General features: G+C 41.3%; 1 protein-coding gene across 1 annotated transcript in view; it reads left to right on the top strand.

Moving 5' to 3' along the window:
- LRP1B (LDL receptor related protein 1B) overlaps positions 1 to 19,642 on the top strand; it is a 631,601-nt gene that overhangs the window by 105,838 nt on the left and 506,121 nt on the right. The window contains exons 6-9 of the mRNA XM_069982660.1: positions 6,730 to 6,952; positions 10,849 to 11,020; positions 13,202 to 13,345; positions 15,907 to 16,143. Of these exons, the coding sequence (XP_069838761.1) occupies positions 6,730 to 6,952; positions 10,849 to 11,020; positions 13,202 to 13,345; positions 15,907 to 16,143 (776 nt within the window). The remainder of the gene's footprint in view (positions 1 to 6,729; positions 6,953 to 10,848; positions 11,021 to 13,201; positions 13,346 to 15,906; positions 16,144 to 19,642) is intronic.

The following is a 19,642-nucleotide window of genomic DNA, read 5'->3' as shown; positions in this document are numbered from 1 at the left end:
GGGGCAGCATTTTAAGTGAGATTAGGGCTTTTTTTTTTCATCTCTACAACCCTAGTTGTAGTCTCTAGTCTAAAAAAAATCCCTGGAGTAATCCTTGAAGAGCTAAAATGACCCTTTCATACATTTTTCTTGAATTATGACTTGTGACATTATAAAAACGGTCTAAAATTTAAGATAATTTTGGGACATGCCATGTACTTTGTGTCTCGGACACAGGTTGAGTTTGCGTTCCTCGTAGTATAAGACTAAGAGAAGGAAATAAGAAACAGAGGGAAATATATAAAATTTAAAAAGGAATAAAAATAGGCAAAAAAATACTTTTGTATCAGAAGACAAAAAAAAAAATCACAATAAATGCTTATGGTTTCTGTAAAAACCAAATATCTCAAGCTGATTATGCAGCTTAACTTGAAGTGCATTTCATGTATTTAGACAGAGTGCCAAATTAACCAAGGATGAATGTGATAACTGTTGAGCAAAGCAGTTTGCGGGATTACTTTCAAAGCTTTAATCATTTTATTTCAGATGTGAAAGAAATATACTCTGCAATTACGACGAGAAGAGAATGAGAATATCTGCACATTTAAAAAATATGCATCAAGGTTGTTTTGTTATCGCTTTTGAAAAAAAACAAAAAACAACTAACAATCTATTTTAGAAAAAAAGATGCGTCATTATTTTCTAGCGTTTGCCATCGCAGCCGTCATTACTGGCTAATAATTGCCGTATACCTTAAGTATTTAACATGGGGATTATTATGTGTCTGCAAAGATCCAGATTCAAGGTCGGGCCAGAACGTGGATTCAGCTGCTGCTGAAATTGGTCACACGTATCATGGTGACCTAGTTTGTCTCAAAGGAAAACTTGAATGAAGATTATTTCCTTAGAAGTAGAACTCTGATGTCTCTAATGTAGGCTGAAGGATTGAGAATACTGCCCTTTATAATATATCATACTAGCAATTTTGTTTAAATGCAATCTTAGGCTATGTTCTCACAATGTATTTATTTAATTAATAACGGACGTTGTTGCAGATTGCAACACCAGCTGTTAATAATTGAATAAATACATTGCATTTACTTCTATGGAATCCTGTCCGGAGTGTATATGCTCTGTATACACTCCGGCCAGCACAGAAAAAAACATGTCAGCACAGACAATGTAAAGTGCGGCTCCGGACGCACATTACATTGTCTGCTATGGTTAATTGGAATTCCAAATCAAAAGAAATGAAGTTTACTCGGCCGGTACTGCAGAACCAGCCAGAATAAACTTTACTGTGACTAGCCATTCTGTGACACATCATACATAGTGTTAACCTGGCCTTAAAGGGAATGTGTAGCCTGAAAATGACCAATTGTTTACATGTTTGAACATATTTTTTTTAAAGAATTTTTAGTGATTTTTTTTTTTCTAATTTTCCATTTTACTATCTATATTATATTAAAATCATGAAATCTTGCAGTTCCTATTTTCACCTGTAGGCTATGTTCACACTACGTATATGTCCGGCCGCATATTTTTCGCGGCCGGACATATACGTGTAAAACTCCAGCCGGGATTTACGCAAGTTGCAGCTGGCTATGTACGGTCCGCGGACTTACGCCCGTAATGTACGTATGCTTCCTGAGCGGCGTACGTAGCGATCTGACAGCGGTATTTTACTAGGATATCTTCGGCTAGCCCCGGACACCCCACAGAACCTTTTGGATCGGCAAATCAAAGTGTAAAAAAGAAGAAATCACCACTCCGTATGGGACCGCATGTTACGCTATGGGCGTAAGTTACAGCATTTCCGTCCCGAAACAATGGTCTGGTTGTTTTTTTACGGCGCCGCATACGATCCGGGCATAAGTTCTTACGTAGTGTGAACTGTGCAGCCATAGATCCTATACTTTTAATTGTACGCAAACTACGTAAATCTCCGGTCGCTTATTCACGGAGCGCGCTACGGCCGGAAACTTACGTAGTGTGAACATAGCCTGCCTTAGACCTTAAATTAAGCTTAAACTTCCTTTTCTGTGTGTGATAATAAGGAGCAGACTGCTGGAAAGTGATCTGTTTAGCACCAGTATAAGTCAATAGCAGCTCCCTGTGGAATGACCCTCTTTGAAGGTCACAGAGCATGCTCCGTAATGTTTCCATTCTGTTACCTTACCAAATCCCGCACTGTTCTCTTTACTCCTGCATGGCTCTGAAGTTGGGATTATAATGCCAGTGATGTGGTCGCCCAGCAGCCTATCTGTCATTTCAGAGAGTCACGCCTATTATACGCCCTGGAGTGACATCCGGCTTGAAACGACAAATTATCACAGGCTGCTATGGGAGATATCTGCCCATAATAGGTTGTGGTTTACCTCAGCTTATCTACATTAGTGTTTTTCCTTGTGATCGTCTGTGTTTTTGACCTCTGCTAGAGTTTTTCTGATCTCATCTTTGACTTTGATTTTGTTCCAAGCTTCCATCTGCATTTCTGACCTCGGCTTATTGTATGGTCTTGTCACTGGTGCTGACTTTTTCCCGTTATTGCTCGATTTTGACCCTTTGGTTTGGTATCTGACATTTCTCTGATTCCGATTTGTGTCTTATTCGTTTCTGGGGTTTTTAAAACAGACTGTCTCGGAAATCTTCAGTACTGTCAGGTATGTCATGTCAAGTAGGCAAGTATAGGGGGCCAGGTTCAGCTTGGGGCTCACTGCTCCTGCACTAATATGACAGTTTCACATTCATATCAATGGGACAAGTCCTGTCTATTGTTCTCTATGCACATAGAGCAAGAGGTGTGAAAGCTATTTTGCATATCCTTTCCCCCCAGAATTTCTAGTGCGGCAGTAATGGTCTGTAAGTCTCCACACGCCTTTATGACGAGCTCTCCTTAAGGAAAGTCAGTACCCCTTTGACCCACATAGAGCTTGAAAGCATATTACTAAATCCTGCTAAAACAGCTGAGCTCCATGGACAGTCATGAGGGTGCACAGCACTCATGTAAGCGCTTCTGCCTTTTGTTTCTGAAACCATTTGGGGTCTCAGCACTAAAACATTCACCGGTCAAAAGTTTCTGACATGTTTCTCTAATATAACAAAAGATTTAAAAGCAATGGACATTTTTTTTTTTTTTTTGTTTAGTCACCTGGCCTTTTGATAAAAAAGAAACAAAAAGCTATATGCACTACAAAATGGTACATCAGCTAAAACTTGTCCAGCAAAAAACAAACCCCCATGCAGCTCCATTTTTCAAGCTTTTTTTTTTTAAAGTTTTAAAATGTAACAAAAACCATATAACTATATAAGTATGTTATTGCATAATTGTAGTGACCTCAAAGTTAATGTACCAGTGGATATAGTACGACCTGCTTGGCACCACCACACTAATTCTAATGCGGCCCTTAATTTTTTTGTTCTGTCATCTGTTTCCTTAAAATACATTTTCTGAATATGCAAATTATCTTTTCTGGTACACTAGAGGCGAACACTGTGCCCCCAGCGCACCAATATCTTCACCCCTTTGTGACGCTTCTCCTTTTTCTTCACATCTGTTCCCGTCCTGGCTCTGAGATATCCTGTGCAGCCTTATTCATTGTCAGAGCAGGGTATAAGCCTGTGCATTAGCTGATGTGGCTGCGCTGGATATCACAGATCCAGTCCAGGAACAGACATGAAGAAGAAGGAGAAGCGTCACAGAGGGGAGGAGAGATCGAGGCACTGGGGGTGCATGACCCGCCTCCAGTGCACCAGTAGGCTCATTGGCATATTCAGATAACTATGGATTCCGTGAGAATCCGGAGGCGAAATAAAAATAAGGGGCAGCATTGGAATCAGCGGTTTTTAATACAGATGTTGGCACATTTGCTTTAAAAGAAATAACCCAGCATCACTTCTCACTGGGGGATGGAAACAACACAGCCCCTCCCTTCTCTTCCCCTTCCCTTCTCAGTATGGCTATGATTACATAACGTCAAAAATTAAGAGAAGGCGGCCAATTTTGAAGTTTTAATAAACAATGCAAGTCAATGGGGAAGACGGACGTCCAATGCGCACAGTGTCTGGAATAACGGACGTTTTTACTGTGAACGTTAAAACAATAAACATGATCATTATTTTCGAAAGTCTTTTGCAAACAGCGGACGTTTTTTATTAGTTGTTCACACACGGTTTTTCTTTTTCCACCGATCTCCATTTTTACAATTAAATTCAATAGACTTTTCAACTAAGCCACACCCAAAGTTCAATTAGTAATCCCAAACTAGAATAATGTGCAAACACCAGGGGAGGCCAGGCTGCTAAATGACATCCGTAATTTAAGACTCACAATGACGGACGTTATTTTGAACAGAGCTATATAAACGTTGTGTGAACATAGCCTAAGTTTGTACATGTCACTGTGCATGCTCACTACAACCTCCCATAAAAGTCAATAAGTTATGGTCTGTCTTTTTTTCTTATATACAGTATGTCTAGTGTGGTTTAATATTTGAAATCAATTATTATTACAAATCAAGTATTTTTTCCCCCCACTTAACTGAGCACTTACAGTAAATCGTCTCCCACGGCGTCTTTACTCCTGTTATAATATTTTTCTGCTTATTGATTGCAGAACCTCAGCGTATGATTTAAGGAAAAATTATATTCTGAGACTTAGATTTACCTCCACTGACTTCTTAAATTGTCTTTAGATTGCATTGAACTGTTTACAGCAATGTGCAAAGTTTTGAATCCATGGGGGCCATTTACAGATTATATAATCGGCTAAGAACAACAATATGTTCTTTGAGATATGGGTGAGCTGGGGTTTTACTAGGTTTAAGTACTGCTAATGCACCGCTTTGCAAAACCTCTTAAGTACTAAAGGTTGAAAACAATCAATCTTCTTTGTTTCAGATGAGTGTGGCGCAGTTCTTTTTAACTACTCTTTATAATGTTATGTAATGCACAGATGGGCAACAAAACATGTTAAAGACTGACTTTTGAGAGTGTATCTTATGCATATGCATTTAGGTAATTTACATCTCATTAGCCTAGTTATCATTCCAAATTAAAGGTTGATAAAGTGAATATGAAGGTGTGTATCTCCTGAACACCTTACCCAGAAATCTGTGGGACCTTACACTAATTTCTTATAGAGTTTTATACCCTAGACATCTACAGCAATGGACAGAGTAGCTGTCTCTGTGGGGGAATCACTTATGCAAATAAATAATGTTAACATTTTCACAGCTGAAGTACACTCACCGGACACTTTATTAGGTACACCATGCTAGTAACGGGTGGTCTTCTGCTGCTGTAGCCCATCTGCCTTAAAGTTGGACGTACTGTGCGTTCAGAGATGCTCTTCTGCCTACCTTGGTTGTAACGGTTGGCTACTTGAGTCACTGTTGCCTTTCTATCAGCTCAAACCAGTCTGCCCATTCTCCTCTGACCTCTGGCATCAACAAGGCATTTCCGCCCACAGAACTGCCGCTCACTGGATGTTTTTTCTTTTTCGGACCATTCTCTGTAAACCCTAGAGATGGTTGTGCGTGAAAATCCCAGTAGATCAGCAGTTTCTGAAATGCTCAGACCAGCCCTTCTGGCACCAACAACCATGCCACGTTCAAAGGCCCTCAAATCACCTTTCTTCCCCATACTGATGCTCGGTTTGAACTGCAGGAGATTGTCTTGACCATGTCTACATACCTAAATGCACTGAGTTGCCGCCATGTGATTGGCTGATTAGAAATTAAGTGGTAACGTGCAGTTGGACAGGTGTACCTAATAAAGTGGCCGGTGAGTGTATACTTGAAGTGGACAAAAAAGGGTAAAAAGGGGAAAAAAAAAACTTTTGATAAAATTTTTATTATTTGGGGTTGGAGTGTTCAGACCCTGACCAATCTTGGGAATGAGATGGAGGTTATGTTCACACACAGTATTTTTGATCAGGCTTTGCTAAGCATTTTTCAACCAAAACCTGGAGTGGATTGAAAACACAGAAAGGCTATGTTCACACACTGTTGAAATTTAGTGGGTGGCTGTCATGTAATGGGCAATAATGGCTGTGTGGGAACATAGCTTCAATGCATTGTCTTCTGGATCTGTGTCACATAACCTAGACAGGCTCAAAATGTAAGTCTATGGGGCTGTCCAGGAGCAGAGACAGGGGTGTACAGTAATAGGAGTCTCTACCCACTCAATCTATTGAGCAATAGTGAGAACCTTAGAAGTCAAAACATTATGGTTCACAGATGACAATTTGCATGTGAATCTTTTAAGTCGCATTCACACCACATTCATGTATGGCTGGTATAGATGGGAATATTTCTAGTGTTGTGTGAACTTGCCAAAATCTTGAGGTTCAGTAATGTTCTTCGAACCCCAATGCTCAGCATTTGACTCCTGGTGGCTGGAGAAGTTGGATGCCACCCTATGGAGTCTTGGACATCTTAGATATGGCCATAAGTACTGAGTGTTCGGAGACTGTTACCGAAGAGTTTGGCAAATCCGCTCAACAGTAGATATTACATATACTTTTATTATGCTGGACCCAAAAATGCAATAGCTCAAGCTTTGGAGTTCTGCAAAAGAAAAGATTGAGGAAACTGATTAGATGTACATACTGGAATATGTGACTATGAAACATTTGTAATGTACTTAATGTGTAATCTTTTTATTATTTGCAGTTAATAGTGTTACAATATCACAGTATTCTCATATAATACCTTCTTATCACAAAGTTGTATTTCTTTTGTCCCATAGGAAGCTATTTTTCACAGATTATGGCAACGTGGCTAAAGTGGAACGCTGTGATTTGGATGGAGGAAATAGAACAAGAATAGTTGTTTCCAAGATCGAGCAACCAATAGCAGTCGCATTGGACCTTGTTAATAGACTGGTGTATTGGGCAGATATCTACCTGGATTGCATAGAGGTGGCGGATTATGAAGGAAGGAACAGACATATAATCATACATGGCCAAGAGGTGAGTAGATGTAGAAACCAAAAAGCTAAAAAAAAAAGGAACGTAACATGTTAAAATATTAAAATCTTAGTTTGTAAATTATGTTGACTGATTAAACTAATAGCATTTGCATTACTATATACAGTGGTGCCTTGGATTATGAGCATAATTCGTTCCAGGACGGCGCTTGTAATCCAAATCCACTCTTAAACCAAAGCAAATTCCCATTAAAATTATAGAAATGCAGACAATTGTTTCCACACCCCAAAAATAATGATTTATTACTCTGAATAACATGTAAAACAGATGAAACAAACATTCAGAAACAGCAGAATATGTGATATTATAAGTTACTGTACAGTAATGGAGAGGATGGGAAACACAAGGGCTGACAGAGACTGCAGGGAGCATGAAGCAATGAGCAGGGCAGATGTGGGCACATACATGCAGCACTCTCTGTCCGGGGAGAGAGGGGTTACAGCTATGGAGAGATTACCTCCACAGTCCTGTCCCCTGATGCAAGCCTCAGCCTGAAGTGTATCTGCTATGATTTGGAAGGTGAGGGAGATTTCCTGGGTCAGAATAAAGTGCTGTAGACCCCGCTATGCAGACCATGCCCTTCCCCCACTCGTGCTCCCACCCAGTACAAGGAACACTTACACCAAAGCAATGCTCTTAAACCAAGTCCCAATTTTGAAAAAATGTGAGCTCTTAAACCAAAATGCTCTTAAACCAAGTTTAAGAGTCAGTCTAAAGTAAAACTCTATGGAACTATTTGGTTGACTGATGTATACATGTTTTCTGGGCAGTCCTTGTGCTCTCCAGAAAATATGATATATCATCCAAACCATTGCTTTTAAAGCACAGTGGTGGTCGGTAACCTGAACGAATGTATGTTTAAAATATTTAACGTGATACGCTAAACAAGTATAACTAGATCAGTTGAGATCGGTATATTCCTTACAAACAAAAACAAGGACTTGTCTTAATTTTTATTGGAAAAATGTCTATAGATCTCACTTTATTGTCAAGGTCATTTAGGTTAAATGGGGTAATTGTGGACCCCATTATGGTACTTACAGTAGTCCTTGACCAATTCCACCTCCCAATGTTATCTATATCTGTTTGTACTATTCTTTAGTGGCTCCTTGCTCTACTGTCAGTAGCTCATATGACTAAACTTAAAAGGACAGGGATTAGGTTTCACTTATATAAAGAGAATATAATCATTTTGAAATCTCTGTGTGATTGCCTAAACCTGAGGGATAGCCGTGAAATTAAAAACCTATTACAATCTCTTCCAAAAGCTAAATGGAGAAGCCTGCCAGTGGTGTGCTTCACAGAAATGAGGAGAAGTAATTAGCAGCTGTTTCATGTGGGCACAAGTGTTACATTATTTGCTACTTAGATATTTATGAGGATACTGTTAAACAAATACCAACAAGGGCTTGTGGCATTAAAAGAGCTTCCCGTTCCCTCTTGAAAATTAGATAACTGTCCAATTTGTTTTGCAAATCTTCGGCCCGAGGATCTTACTTGTTAATGATTCACAATCCAAAATAAATAGTTATATTTATTTATTTTTTATTTGTGATTTCAATGTAATATTGATCCTTGTATTTGGAACATGATTTTAAAAATATATTGGTCGGGGAGGGAGGTGTCTCCTAAGGAGTTTTTTTTTCCTTTTTTTATGCTAAATAATGCTTACTGGGAAAAAGAGTATGAAAGTCGTTTTACTTGGAAGGAAAAGAGCTGGCTCTCTAGTGCCCCAGAGTCCAATAGCCACGCGCCAAATATCTTATTTGGCGTGTTGCTATTGGACTCTGGGGATAGCCCCGATCAGTGGGAGCACCATTACCTTTTCTTTTTTTACTGCTATATGTTCTTACAATTTGACTGTAGAAATCAAGACAAATAATAAAATAAAAAATTAAGATGTATACAAAAATCTTCTAAGTGGAACAAAACCAAAGGACACTTCAGGTAACTAAGGATAAAAAAAAAAATGCAGACTTAGATTTTTCTGTGTTCTTTGTTTAACAAAGCAATTAAAGAATGAGCAACCACCAGTAAATCTTTACACTATTTCCAGTAAGACGCAATGGTTGGCAATTCTCCATTGCAAGAAGACGTGAAGCCATTAATCAGCTAATAACTCTTGGTCTGGTCCCATGTAAATAATGAATCCATTTCATGCTTATAAAATAACATAAGACAAGGGTTATAGAAAACATTGTAAATCTGCTGTAACAAAAATTTAAATGAATTGACCTGTTAATATATACACTTAACTTTTAACTTTGATATCATTATTCATGTATGAGTGTTTGTATTTATTTATTTTTATATTTCATTATTACTTATTACTATAACTTTATTATTACTTAATACTAATATGTATTTCAGCTGATTAAATACAGTCCAGCAAGTTTGCTCATCTCTACTTATTGTTCGTGCTCCCCTGGTCTTCTTCTCTAGTCTCTGGGGTCCCCCACTCCCTTCAGCCCCCTCAGCTAATCAGTCAGTCAGTGATTGGCTGAGTGGGCTGTTACTTTCATCTAAGGAGTGACAGCTTACTCAGCCAATCACTGACTGACTGGGGACATTGCTGTAGCCAGTGATAGGCTGAGTGGGCTGTCGGTCTAGTCTATGGAGTTTCAGTCTGCTCAGTGAATCACTGACCCGTCTCAGTCAGAGGCACTGGAAACAACAGAAACCTGTAGGAGGACAACGGGGGAGCACGGACAGGTGAGCATACCCCATTTTTAATGTAAATTTTATTATGCAGCCACCATCTTTATAAACGCATTCTGAACTTTGCAAATAGTTTGGTTCGGTACCGAATCAATCTTTTTGCAAAGTTTAGAGCAAATGTGGATTTCTAAGGTTCAGTTCGCTTATCTCTAATATTTATGTTTATTTATTTCATGATTGTATTCATGTATTCTTACTTATATTCTTATATTTGAATGTATTTATTTGCTTATAACTTGTCATTTGTCTTTTTTTTTAAACTTTAACTTATTTGACTTATGTTTTAAAGGGAACCTTTCAGAAGTAGGGATGGTCCGAACCCGCCGAGGTTCGGGTTCGGCTGAACCCGAACGCTCGGCATCGGATCACCGCTGTCTGCCTGCTCCGTGCAGCGGGCGGATACAGCGGGAGGACCGCCTGGAAAACTGGGATACAGCCTATGGCTATGGCTGTATCCCAGTTTTCCAGGCGTTCCTCCACTGCCCACTGCACAGAGCGGGCAGACAGCGGTAATCTAATGCCGAGCGTTCGGTTCGGACCATCCCTAGTCAGAAGCCATTTCTAAGTGAAAGTGTGATGTACTGAAGAACATTACAGGAGTTATCAGTGATTAGAATTGGTTCAGCTACTTTCTTGCAAAAATAGCACTACCCCAGGTGTATGTGATATTGTAATTTAACTCTATTCTCTTCAATAAAACTGAACTGCAAAACCCACACCCAAACTGAGGACCATCATGGTGGTTCTGGAAGACAGTGGCCATGTTTTTCCAAGCCCAAATAACTCCTTCAAATACCATGTTTTTTTCATGTGCCTGATATGTGGGTCTAAGTAATGTTTTTAGATATTAAACTTACCTTCCTGTACTTTATGTAATTGTAACTACCTGGAGTCATTGTGGTGTTACACAGCAGTTATGAGTCAAAGAAATGTCCCTCTGCATAAATTTTTTTTTCCTGGTGCAAGCATGCCTTCTGTCTGATAATTGACAGCCCTCCCAGCACACACAGAACCGTCAATCATCAGGCAAGAGGCATGCTTGCACAAGGGGGAGAGTTCAAAAGGTTCACTTTGAAAAAAACTTTAGATAGGTTCCCTTCAAGGAAGAAATAGTAGGATAGAATATTTCCAACCATTTCCACCTTCTATGTTTTTTGTAGGTTAGTCAAGTCTATGGATTATCGTTGTTTGAAAATTATTTGTACACAACCAATCTGGACACTTCTAATATCCTGAAAATGAACAGATTCAATAACACAGATGTCCAGTCACTGATAACATTGGAAAATGCACGTGGCATAAAGATCTATCATAAACGTATCCAGCCATCAGGTAAGCTTCACAAGGATTAGTTAGTAAAATATTGTTTTTTTTTTTTTTAAAGAGTTTTCCCTAATGAAATACAACACAAAAAACAACATAACTCCCAGCATGTCCTGACTGCCCACACATGCTGGAAGATGTAGTTTTGGAGCAGCTAGAAAGTGAATGCATGTGGGCTAATATTTTAACATAATAGAAGCATCTTCCCATTTTATCCAGGTAGGCGCACACAGTAGAGAGGAACAATGTGGTAACAGATATAGAATTTTCTGAAATGGAGAGAGACAAGACTGTGTGTACTGTTATGTAGGCAGATGCCCCCGCAATCAAACACAATTCTACATTTTTTATTTGACTGAGTGTGGGTGCAACTTCCTATTCCCAGAGAATAGCAGCTCTGGATAAAAAACTTATAACATTGGGTTCCAATTCCTCTTCCCTTATACTGATTTCTCTTTAGAGAAGAAAAGTGCAGACTGAAGACCCTTATACATGTATGACCATCCGGTTTAGCACCACCCGAGTTCCCACAACATCTCCTAACTAAAGATGAGCAAACTTTGAGCATGCTGGGGTTTGTCCAAGTTGGATGCATTCCTAGGGAGTCCTGAAAAACCTAGATACAGCCTATGGCTCATGGCTGAATCCATGTTTTTTCAGGCAGCCTTAAGACTGCATCCAACAACTTCAGCTGTTCATAAACAAATGCCAAGAGGCCAGGCTTGGATGAAGTCAAATGTGTCCAAGGGATAGGGCCCTATTACACGGGATGATTATCGGGCAAAAAATCATTAAATCGTTCAAATTTAAATGATAATCGTTCTGTGTAATTGCAGGCAACGATCGAAAAATTGTTCGTATGTCGTTGATTGTTGATTTAGATCTGTACCTAAAATTATTGTTAATCGTTCGCTAATAGTTCGCTAATCATTCGCTGTAATTCCATATTCATTTGCTCATGTTCCGCATTTTTTCACTAATTGTTCAGTGTAATTGCACATTGTTCATTGTTTTGCTGGGATCAGATGGAGTTAACAATCATAGTAACGATTGCAATAATGATCACAGTAACGATCGTTCTGTGTAATATGGTGAACGATTTTAGGGTAACAATAAACAATCTCGTTTGCGATCGTTTATCATTAGTTGCTAATCGTTAAAAATCGCCCCGTGTAATAGGACCCTTACTCATCTCTACTTCCAACATTTTGTAGAGTAGAAAGCCACAAGCCCAGACCTATTGTGCCTGTATGCCAAAGGCACTATCTCTGTTTCTTTCAAGGTTGTCTCCTTACTCTTCTTCCCTACTTCTTCCCTTCCCTACATTGTTAACCCTTGCCGTAGCAGAACCCCTCCTCCTCTGTGTTGTGGTGCTGCTCACCAACACTTAGGGTCCTATTACATTGAGCGATTTTTAGCGAACGTTTAGCGATAATTTCAGGTTCAGATCTAAATCAACGATCAATGACATACGAACAATTTTTCGATTGTTGCCTGCAATTACACAGAACGATTATTGTTTAAATTCATACAATTTAATTGTTTTTCACACGATAACCGTCCCGTGTAAAGGGGCCCTTACTTTCATGCTTCCCTACTAGTACATGGCCCCTTATATGCTAACCCCTTAGTAGTTAGCATCCCAGTAAACCTAATTTCTGTTTCCAGTCATCGTACTCAACACAGTGCCAACCATATTGCACTGCCTGTATGTAAAAAATCATCCATCATACATGTTTACAGTCGGAACAAATAACAATATCCAATGAACAGTCTCTCTAATGTAAAACAGTCATTTAACATGTCAGATTGTTATCCAAAATAAGGGTACGGTTGTGCAATGGAGAATTGTTTCTTCACACCCCTCACTTCCTCTTTGCAATTTTCTGCTCTGGAATGTGGTGTACTATAACTATTAAGCGCAAAGGCATTTATGAACACATGTAAATTCGTATTATTGGGTGGACACTTTAAAAATGTTTAACCACTTTGTAGCAATAAACAAGCAGATGAATGATTCTAAATGTTCTTATTTAAATTAATACTGTATGTTTAATTCATGACAAACAGTTAAGGAAGTCATTGGTAAAATAACATCAATTTTGTTGTCAGAGACTTTCACATACTGAAGTAAATAATGTTTATTTTAAAAAGCAATTTGCGCGTGATGTTTGCCATGATTTCTTGCAGTCAGGAGCCATGCATGTGAAATAAACCCAGATGGCATGCCGGGGGGCTGTTCGCACATCTGTTTGCTCGGATCCAGCTACAAAACAAGGACCTGTCGATGCAAAACCGGATTCAGCCTGGCAAATGATGGAAGGTCCTGCAAAAGTATGTAAACAATCAAATGTTTTCTAGGGCAAAACAAGGCGTCGGAGAGGGCAAAAATACCATCTGATGACTTGTAGCGCAAACGTTTTGAAGAATGTTTTATATGGAAATCAGCCGAGATGTGAAGCTACAGTCATAGAGAGATGCAAATGACTCGGAGTCTCTTTGACTTCTGTCCATTCATTGCCAATTATTATAAACCACCTGAGATTAAGAGATTTAAAGAACTAAAAAATTATATCTCAACTAAATTTTTGACTATCTATTTATTTATTTTAATTCTTGAAATGTAAAGCCAACATTTAAAAACTGAAAAACATTATGCTTATTATTCACTAATGATCAAAAAATGTATCCTTTATAGTTACAGTGTAAAAAAAAAATTTGTCAGTCAAGGTCTGAGTGTATACACCCTGACCGATGAGTATAACGAAAGGGGAGACAACCACACTGTTGTTTGCTTCTCTCCCAGCTTTACATCTAAGTACTTGATGGACCCATTAGACTCACATTCAAATTGGTAGTGAATGTGCTGTGCATCAAAACTTTGACCTGTCAATTTTCTGCGACCACTATTCATTGAATCATTGAAACCCTATCAGTTCACACAATGGATCATGCAGCTCCGGCCGCATGCTTCATTGTGAGCAGCGGGGAATTCGGATGCGGGCGTGCACTCGTACGCCAGCATCCGAACTCAACGGCGCTAAAGATCATCCCGCTGGTACTGCAGTACCGGCCCGCATGATCTTTTCTGATACCGGCCGTTCTGTGAACATAGCCTTATGGTGCAATACATACAGATTAAAAAAAATGCTTTTGAATTGTGATTAGTGAGTAGTTACCAGGACGGGCCAATAGAGGTCATAGCTCCTGTTTAATATCAAACAAAATCATTCAGGTTTCGTGTTGTGGTTTGTAGTCTATATTATTACAGGATGCTCTTATACCTTCTTATTTTTTATGCATTCACTCAACCTTTTTATGTGAAACATATTTTTTTTTTAGTAAATTTTATATATTTTGTAAATAGCTATAAACAGATATTTTCATTGCTAGTTTATCATGAGCTTGAGAACATGTAGGAGTTAATAGTAGGTTCTTAAAAATTGACACAGTAGTTTGGTTCCAGGTGACATGGTGATAGCTGACAACCTACATAGGGCGGAATGAAATGGCTAAATACTAATTAAGAGTGTAGGAAGCGGGACGCCTCTGGGCGATCTAATGTGGATTTAACTGCTTGGTAAACATAAATGTGCCTGGTATCATTTCCTAGCACCGAGCTCTCCTGTTTACGTCCACACGCTTAATGAATGCGGTATTTAATCATAGATGACATCAAAGCTCAAATCTAATGAGTTGTTAAATGAAACAACTGAAACGCAATATTATCAATTTTACACTTGATACAAAGTTATCATAGAGGATCTGTCATGTTTTTGGCGAGTGGACAATCTGAAATAAATAAATAAGAATGATTAAAATATAAGGATTTACTTATTCATTTTTTGTTATAAATTTCGGAAGGAGTCCTGAGTTAAATGGGTTATCCAAGATTAGAAAACCATAGCGGCTTTCTTCCAAAAACAGCACCATCTCTGTCTTCAGTCTATGCTTCATTCAATTCAATGGAACTGTGCTGCAATACCAAACACAAACTGAAGACAGGTGTGGCACTATTTCAGGATGGAAGCAGCTATGTTTTCCTAATCCTGAGTAATCTTCAATAAAGGAGTTTCCCTAAGACCTCCCTCTAGAGAGTGGCTGCATAGACTCTTGTACCATAAATTGTGCACCACAGGGTTAAAACCTAAGGGGGAGGGAGGCAATGAAGAAACTTGTTCACCTATAGTGGGTGTGCAAATCCCAAGCACAATGCCAACAGAAAACATGATAGGGACATCCTTGGTGGGGAACGGTGGGGCTGCTGCTCAGTTAGCATCTGGCAGGTTAAAGGACATATACAGAGAGCAGAAAAAGCGCCCTACCTCTCTGGTGCTCCACTTTCTCTGGCTGCCCGTCCATCCTTATACTTCAATACTTCCGCAGACTAGAGGGGGTGGGAAGCATGTGGCGGATGTTGCGAAATCACGATTGCACGCAATGTCTAATAGCTGCCCCATGTTGCCGCTACATTGGTAACATTGGCGAGCTATTGGATCCTGTTCTATCCCCCTCTAGTCTGCGGTAGTATAGGCACCCATGTACTGACAGCACCGGAGAGCAGGAGAGGTAGAGCCTTTCCTGATGTCCGGATATCCCCTTATGTATGTACAGTATTAATGCAAAGAAGGTGAACTATATTGACTGCTACATTTATCCTTAAAGAAGTTTGCATTAATAGTTTTTGATCTGGACAGCCCATAGCATGCATTATAGGGAAAGCTCCATGATTTTAATATTAACTGTGTAATGTTTCAATTAACCTTTGGGGGCACTACAGGGATATTGACAACTAGATGTATTATGCACAGATTAACGTAAATCACTGAAGGTAAGCACTGAGCCTCTTGCAGTATAAACTTTTTTTCTTATGTAATTTACTGTTTTCCTTACAGAACCTAAAAATGAATTATTCCTATTTTATGGAAAAGGACGGCCGGGAATAATCAGGGGGATGGATCTTAACACCAGAGTGTCTGATGAATATATGCTTCCTATAGAAAATTTGGTGAACCCTCGTGCTTTGGATTATCATGCAGAAACCAACTATATATACTTTGCCGACACCACCAGCTTTCTCATTGGTCGGCAGAAGATTGATGGGACAGGGAGAGAAACTATCCTTAAAGATGGTAAGAAAATTCCTTTGGATTTTGTCTGCATGTTGTCATTCTCCATTGTCGATGGTGGAGGTGTTGTGTGCAGCTGGTGGCCAGGAGTGGTGATACCCACCCTTGGACACATGGCCACCAGACCTCAAGTAAAGCAATTGTGAGGTGTGAGTTAAAGTGCAGATGCAGAGACATAGATGACATGGATGATTCGTGAGTTAAACAGTGCTTAACTTTACTTAAAATACTTTTGTGCAATACAAAATATGAGAACAGTTCTGGAAACAAGTACTAGTGCAAAAAATACTTTGGCTTTAAGAACTTCAGAGGTAGACTTGAGCAGATAGTGATAGGAGAGAGAGTGAGGACTTGTCTTGAGAGAGAGTTGTGTAGGGGATGCGTAGGAGCCCTTGCCTAATTAGTACAGTACTCTGCTGGGATGTGTGTGAAGAAAGATACAGTACTTGAATATTTAAGATAAGTGTAGTCCCTGTCAAGGTACTGGCCTAAGCCATAAGCCCGGGGCTATGTTCACACTACGTAATTTTCTGGCCGTAGCGCGTTCCGTGAATAAGCGGCCGGAGACTTACGTAGTTTGCGTACAATGGAAAGTATACGATCTACGGCTGCACATTTAACACTTCGTAAGAACTTACGCCCGGATCGTATGCAGCGCCGTAAAAAATAAACCAGACCATTGTTTCAGGACGGAAATGCTTTAACTTACGCCCATAGCATAACATGCGGTCCCGTACGGGGTGGTGATTTCTTCATTTTTGACCTTTGATTTGCCGATCCAAAAGGTTCTGTGGGGTGTCAGGGGCTAGCCAAAGATTTCCAAGTAAAAGACCGCTGTCAGACCGCTACGTACGGCGTTTGGGAAGCGTAAGTAGACTACGGGCGTAAGTTTGCGGACCGTACGTAGCCGGCCGCAACTTACGTAAATTCCCGGCCGGAGTTTCACACGTATATGTCCGGCCGCGTAAAAATATGCAACCGGACATATACGTAGTGTGAACATAGCCTTAAAGTGACTGTACCACCAGGCCCAGGCAGAAGCACTGGAGGCGGGCCGACCCACCCTTAGTGGGAAGAAACTCCATCCCCTCCAAGACGTGACTCCATTAGAATCAATGTAACCCTATCATAGAGGGGCGGGGGTTTCCTCCCACTAAGGGTATGTCGGCCGCCTACAGTGCTTCAGCCTGGGCCTGGTGGTACAGTCACTTTAAGTCACTGCAGCAGGAACCTGTGGCTTGTCCTGAACTGACTAACCTTCAACTAGCCTTCAACTGCCCACCTGACAGGAAATCCTTATCTAATATCGGGTGGTGTGACAGGAAAGCTCCGCTCACATGGAGTAAATCATGTCCATTCTTCCACGCAGAGAGAGGAGGCGCACAAGTCTCCCATAGACTGCCAGTATGACACTCCTCCACAGAATTCCTCCAGTTTTACTCTGTGTAAATGCAGCCCAAGTGTGTGTAAGAAAGGGAAGAAGTGTACAAACTGTCTGCTCAATAAAACAATACACATACTGCAGCTGTGCACAGGGGGAGTAAGACACCTAGTGGCTGCAGTGGAGAATGCAGCTAAAAAGCACTTGGTGTGACACCGGAACAAACTAGTTTTAACTTGGTGTTTCAAGACAAGAAGAAACACCTGTAGTGTCACAATTACAATCTTCATAGGAGAAACAAGTTCATGAATTCCCATTTGGCCATTTTGTCCATAATTATTACTCTAATTCTACTTAGATTTTCTTGAATCTAGCTTATTCTTCCAACATCTTATAATACAAATTCACAGTTTTATAATTCTCTTTGTGAATGAGGAGGCACACAGTGAACAATGCTTGCATACAGATTTAGTGCCTTTCATAATAGGGGTAGAAGTGTAGTGTCATGGTAGTGCAGCACAACTGTGTTCTAGACAAGTATATGCGAGCAGCGATGCATTCTTTATACTGTATGCATCGCTGCTCACCACATTTTCCAGACACTCTAGGCAAATGTATGCTGCTCCCTACTAGGGATGCACGATGCACCGAAATATCGATACTACTATCGATATTTCGGGCAAAAAAACGGTTCGATACCAGGATTTCCTGGTATCGAAACTTTAAGTTAAGCAGAGAACACGGTGGGCGGCTAGCTGAGCGCCGGCCGTGTTCTCTATGTGCCTCCCCCTGCCCCCTGCAGTCTCCTCCTCTTCTCTCCCTCCCTCCGCTCCCATTGGCGCCAATTTCAAATAGCCGGCACTTAGCTATTGCTAGTGCCGGCTATTTAAGTATATAGATGCCGCTGTCACACTGACAGGGCATCTGAGCCCGCTCCATATACAGCGGGGGTCGGCTACTGTGTGTAACAGACCCCCGCTGCTGGTGTCTCTCTGATAACAGAGTCCGCAGCCGGACTCTGTTATCAGAGAGATGATTTATGCCGAGGAGCCGGAGCTGCACGGAGGAGAGCGGCTGGAGAGGGAGAGCGGGAGAGGAGGATGGAGAAGGCTGGAGGGAGAGCGGCAGGTCCGGGAGAGAGGACGGAGGAGAGGGAGAGCGGGAGGTCCGGGAGAGGAGCCGGAGCTGCACGGAGGAGAGCGGCTGGAGAGGGAGAGCGGGAGAGGAGGACGGAGAAGGCTGGAGGGAGAGCGGCAGGTCCGGGAGAGAGGACGGAGGAGAGGGAGAGCGGGAGGTCCGGGAGAGGAGCCGGAGCTGCACGGAGGAGAGCGGCTGGAGAGGGAGAGCGGGAGAGGAGGACGGAGGAGAAGGCTGGAGGGAGAGCGGCAGGTCCGGGAGAGAGGACGGAGGAGAGGGAGAGCGGGATGTCCGGGAGAGGAGCCGCGGCTGGAGAGGGAGAGCGGGAGGTCACGGAGAGAGGAGGACGGAGAAGGCTGGAGGTGGGGAGGATGAAGAGGGAGAGCGGGGGTCTGTGAGATCCGGGAGAGGAGGCCGGGGGAAGTGCAGCACATGTGAGGATCCAGCCGGCTGGCAGGTGGGGGAGGTGGCCGGGGCTGAGAGGAGCAGATAAGATCGGCTGTAGTGTGTGGGATCCTGTGTAACCTCCTCTTCTCTTCCTCCGCAATCTTGGTAACTGGTGTAGCAGAGCTGTCTTAGTGATGGGTGGTGCAGCAGAGCTGTCTTAGTGGTGAGTGGTGCAGGAGAGCTGTCTTAGTGATGGGTTGTGCAGCAGAGCTGTCTTAGTGATGGGTGGTGCAGGAGAGCTGTCTTAGTGATAGCTGATGTAGCAGAGCTGTCTTAGTGATGGGTGGTGCAGCAGAGCTGTCTTAGTGATGGGTGGTGCAGCAGAGCTGTCTTAGTGATAGCTGATGTAGCAGAGCTGTCTTAGTGATGGGTGGTGCAGCTGAGATGTCTTAGTGATGGGTGGTGCAGCTGAGATGTCTTAGTGATGGGTGGTGCAGCTGAGCTGTCTTAGTGATGGGTGGTGCAGCAGAGCTGTCTTAGTGATAGCTGATGTAGCAGAGCTGTCTTAGTGATAGCTGATGTAGCAGAGCTGTCTTA

This window comes from Dendropsophus ebraccatus, chromosome 9 (genome assembly GCF_027789765.1).
Source record: "Dendropsophus ebraccatus isolate aDenEbr1 chromosome 9, aDenEbr1.pat, whole genome shotgun sequence".
Classification (NCBI taxonomy): domain Eukaryota; kingdom Metazoa; phylum Chordata; class Amphibia; order Anura; family Hylidae; genus Dendropsophus; species Dendropsophus ebraccatus.
The sequence above is the reverse complement of the archived record's forward strand: the minus strand, read 5'-3'. Positions and strand labels throughout refer to the sequence as shown.